At 29.8% G+C, this 5,212-nt stretch overlaps 1 protein-coding gene across 1 annotated transcript in view; it reads left to right on the forward strand.

Annotated features, from left to right (window-relative positions):
- Positions 1–257: 257 nt before the first annotated feature.
- The window catches only part of LOC137658664 (uncharacterized), a 125,601-nt gene continuing 120,646 nt past the window's right edge, over positions 258–5,212 (forward strand). Inside the window, exon 1 of the mRNA XM_068393607.1 lies at positions 258–923. Coding sequence (XP_068249708.1) covers positions 879–923 — 45 coding nt within the window. The 5' untranslated portion in view covers positions 258–878. The remainder of the gene's footprint in view (positions 924–5,212) is intronic.

Here is a 5,212-nt window from a genome sequence, read left to right on the forward strand (position 1 = left end):
GGGGGGCTCTGACAATCAATGTCAAATTCCCGCTTTTTCACACCAGAAATTGTGGCTTTGCATCTGTTCATTACTGCCTCGTGGTTCATTGATGACTGGATGGCACCCAGTTGCGATACTGGATGACGCGAGGATGAATATCATCCGATTAATAACTTGAATAACTAGGAAAATAAAGATCAGGAAATTCGCTAAGTGGTAACTCCAAGGAAACCATCCCCAGGAAATCGCTGGCACTGTCAGTCGGGCCACAGCCACCAAGGTGAGAGGTGTTCAGCGTCTCTCTCTCTCCCTTTCTCTTTTCTCTCGGTAGGTGTCTGCGTCATAATCAGAAACACGGTTAAAAGAAAACACAAATTTGAAGGTTTATTAAAACCATATACCACGACTTTAACATGACTGTAATACAGAGCAGCGTCTGACTTTGAAATTTATGTGCTGTCCAAAAGACGTTGTCGAATATTCATCAGTTAGAACGCAAATAAAGAGCGTTAACCGGAAATTATAGACCTAATATAAAAAACCACAGGCCTACCTCAATATAATTGCTTTAAGTTAAACATGATCTGAACGAAAGCGAAAGGAAAACGTGCTTATTTGAAAACAGTTGTTTTCCAAAAGTGGAAATTTACTGACTGCACTGACTTTAAGAACTGGGAAAACAACGAAAAAAGAACCGCAAAAAAAGAAAAAGATACAAACATCGCGAAAGGAGAGATAACCAAGAGACGGAAAGTTCTTGGCCAGAAGAGGAGAGAAAAGGACAACAAAGATAGGACGCAGCAATTTGCAATTTTACTTGACCAGGAAATCTCCTTCGCAATGTTGGATTAGGTGCTGGAATAGGATGCAATTTTCTCTTTCCCTCTAAACTGCATATGGAATGGGTGTCAATGCAACGGCCAGCATTTTCTTCTATTATGGTAAGACACTTCGCCTTTAATAAAGAAAAACACTTCATCTTTTTAAAAACAGAAAAATACTTGATTTTTTCAAAAGTGGAAAAAATACTTCATCTTTTTATAAATGAAACAAACGTGCTTCTTTTTTGAAATGGAAAAAAAAAACACTTCATCTTTTTGAAAATAAAATAAAACCACTTCATCTTTTTCACATTGAAAAATAAAAAAAATTATAATTGCCAAACTTGTAAAATAATTCAGACGTCTAAAATGTACTGCAAACGTCATTCCTTCTTTTCTTTTGTAATGTATATTCTTTAAATCCTAATGATGTCATTTCCTAAAATTTCATGCAAACTATATTCTTTGTATTCTTTTGTAATATGTTTTTTTTAATTCTCAGGATGCAATTTCCTAAAATTTCTTTCAATCTTCAATCCCTGTAATCTTCTATAATGTTTGTTTTATTCTAATATATTGTATTTTTTTTCCTTTTTTTGTGAATTTCCTTTTTTTTAAACATGAAAATACCAACTGCCTTTTAAATTTTGATAAAATGTGTACTTTTCTAAAATACAATTTAATATTTCCTAAATCCAATCATTTTTAATAATGTTTTGTGTATACTCGTATGCAATCTACGTATGGAGAAAAAAAAATATATGTATATTGCTCTTGTCCTGTAAGTACTAATTCTTAACCAACCCAATAGGTCTTCCAAAATAAAATCTTATTATATCTAAGGTATGAAAATTGAAATGAGTTATGTTAAAGCCTTTTCAATATGCCTTTATGAGACCTAATCTATTAAAAATAGAATAACATTTCTTCAGTAGGTCAAATCTTCCTAAACAATTTGAGTTCCAATATTCAGATTTGAGTCTACTGATTCAAGTTTGTAAAAAAAAAAGAAAAAAAAAAAAAAATATATATATATATATATATATATATATATATATATATATATATATATATATATATATATATATATATATATATAATAAGTGGTTTAGTTCTATGGCCTACTTTACTTTATCAACTTTAAAGACTGCTTTTCTGGTCCCATGCAGCGAGGGATCCCTACTCTCTACAGGACCTTCATATTCATTTTATCATGTGCATTCCAAGGCATTCAGCATTGCACACCGCATATTGTTCGTTTATTTTCAAATCCACACTATCGGAGCACTCTGAGAACAATAGAGTCTTCAGTTTCCTCTTGAAGGCCATAATATCTACAGTCTTTCGAATGCCTAGCAGACATATATTTAGATTTCAATGATTTGAAACTATCTTTAGCTATTCTCGTGTCAACACGATTTATTGGCTGCTCGATATGTAGCAATTCTCTTAGATATTTTGGACGTCCGGTTTTGATAACTTGATGGGTTATTGTACATATTTGAAATTTAATTCTTGCTTTAATCGGCAGCCAGTGTAAATCAATTCTTATAGGAATGATCCTTTCTTGAGATTAGACACCTTTTATCAGTCTCGCTCCTCTGTTTATTATGTTTTGTAATTTCTTAACTTTCATTTTTGTTAAATTGTAGTAGATGGAGTTGTAATAGTCAATCCTGGCAATAACACTTTATCACAAGTTTCTTACAGAATGTTCTTCCAGGTACTTCTTTATAAAATAGATGTTTCTAAGATGATAACCAGCAGTTTTTACTTCATTATTTATTTGGTCATTGAGAGACAAGTTACAATCAAGAGATACGCCTACATCACAAACTAGATATCGGGGCAGAGTTTTTATTTATGTTCATTAAATTAAAAATCAATTTTCCTTAGTCATTGTGGGCCAGAAATCTCCTCTAAAAGGAATATAAAAAAAAAATATTAAAATCTATCTCATTCTGAAAAAGATATTGCTTTTACCAAAATGTATATAAACTTCGTGAATTTACAATAAATTTTCCAAAGAAAATTGTTAAAAAAGCTTAATTTTATAAAATTACTTATATTTTCGGGATTTTTCTCTATAACTAGTTTACTTTTCAAATGATTTGATGGATATGAATCATTTATATGTTCATAGAGATAAACTAAATTTATTTCTATTTCCATTAACCTTCCATAATTTAAATGGAAATTTTTTAACCCATACATTGCTGAAAATATTTCAACCATAAATTTCTGAAAATTTCTTAACTCATTAATTTTTGAAAACTTCTGGACCCATTAATTTCTGAAAATTCCTTAACCCATTAATTTTCAAAAAATTTTCTAACCAATAAATTTCTGAAAATTTCTAAACATAAAAATTTCTGAAAGATTTCGTAATCAATTAATTTCTGAAAGTTTCATAACTCATAAATTTCTGAATATTTCATAACGTATAATTTATTAAACATTCCTAACCCATAAATTTCTGAAAATATCTTACGCTTCTGCCTCAATATCAAACTCTTAATAGGCATCTTTGTATGATTTAAAAAAAAAGACTTTTACGTAAATGAAAAATATTTTTTATATTTAAAAATTTTTTGCTGCATCCATTTATAAAAGTTTTTTTATAATTTCCTCATATATATCAGCGAGTTTTAAATAGCTTTCCTTCACCCAATAACAAAAAAAGCTCTTTTATACCAAATATAAATTTTTAAAAAATTCTTGCAATGTTTGAAAATAGAATTGTATTATAGAAAAAAATTAAACATTATTCCTTATATATAATGTTTTAAAGATGCCTTGGGCTGTTTATAGATATTAATAGAAAACCCGTACCATGTACCAAATATTAAAAAAAAAAAAAAAAAAACTTCTTATAATGTAAAAAAAAAAAAAAAAAATATCACATATTATGAAAAAAATGAAAGATTATTCCTTATATATAATGTTTCTGTAAAGCTTCAAGCTATTGATAGATTCTAACAAATGTTATAGTAGATAAAGAAATATTCGCAGTGTATGTAGTATTGTCACCCGTTATATCTTCTCGGCAAATGAGCATTTAATTACCCGGCAAACACTCAGCAGAATTTTGTCGCAGGAGTAGAGAGCCTCATAGCGTTCAAATAACATTTAGGTCTTTTCCCTACTCGCGGGGAGAAGTGGAGAGAGAGAGAGAGAGAGAGAGAGAGAGAAAGAGAGAGAGAGAGAGCTTGGATATTGATTAATATTGTACATTACATAACCACACAAAAAGTGTTTATACCGATTATTTTCATAATGTTATACACTTTCTGTTGACTTGGCATTAGCTTTTTCGTAGCCAAACCATTCAATGGAATAATCAGCTTTATTACTATTATCATTATCATTATTATTATTAGAATTAGTAGTAGTAGTAGTAGTAGTAATTTTTATTATTGAAGTAATTATGTCTTGATTTAATTTAATATTGTATAAAGAGGGTCCGGATTAACTTCGTTAAGAGAGAACTTAATTGATTAATTTCTCGTATTTGTTTTTATTCTATTTTGAAAAGAAAAGAGAAAAAAATCAAAGTTCCAAAGATAATTTGAACATTAGAAAAAATAATTTGCAAGAATATGTAAAGACTTTAAAAGAAAAAAAAAGAGTTCCAAGAATATCTAAGACATTTAAAAGGGTTTGTAGGACCTCTGAAAGACTTTAGGAAGATGTTAGATTATTTAGAAACTTTAAAATTAATAATCATAAAATACAAAAAAAATTGCCTAACATATTTGTAACAATACATTATTTACAAATTATTTTAGGCAAACAAATGTTTTATAAAGATTCAGATTATTTTAGAACAGAGGATTAAGCAAAAAGGGGGAGGACCTAGCTGTTCACTGATACACATTTGCATTTTATGTAAAATATAACTAAGCAGAGATTAGAGATAAAACTAGACCATTATTTAGTGTTATAAATAAATAATTCAAATATAAACAACAGAAAGGTAAAAATTAATGATATATCTATTTACATTCAGTTTAAAGGTTAAAGGTCACTCGTGAATAGCAGAGGTAAGAGACACTGACAATCTCCTAGAAAGACATATGATCAGCGCCAAAACTAGGACCAGGGAGGGCCAGGCAACGGCTGCTGATAACTCAACAGGTAGATGTATTGGCTTACTCATACCTTAGCTAACAAGGAAGGTGGGGTTGCAGACAAAACAAGAAACTATCGAGCTTCAGCGGGGTCTCGAACCCCAGCTCAACACATCGCCATTTAGGAACATTCCCAATAGCTACCCTAATATAGCTAATTCTAATTATTATTATTAATATTATTAGCCAAGCTACAACCCTTGTTGGAAAATCAAAGTGCTACAAACTCATGGGCTCCAACAGGGAAAGTAAATAATGGAATAACAAATAAAATTGATA

The sequence above is a fragment of the Palaemon carinicauda genome, chromosome 19, assembly GCF_036898095.1.
Source record: "Palaemon carinicauda isolate YSFRI2023 chromosome 19, ASM3689809v2, whole genome shotgun sequence".
NCBI classification, from domain to species: Eukaryota; Metazoa; Arthropoda; class Malacostraca; order Decapoda; family Palaemonidae; genus Palaemon; species Palaemon carinicauda.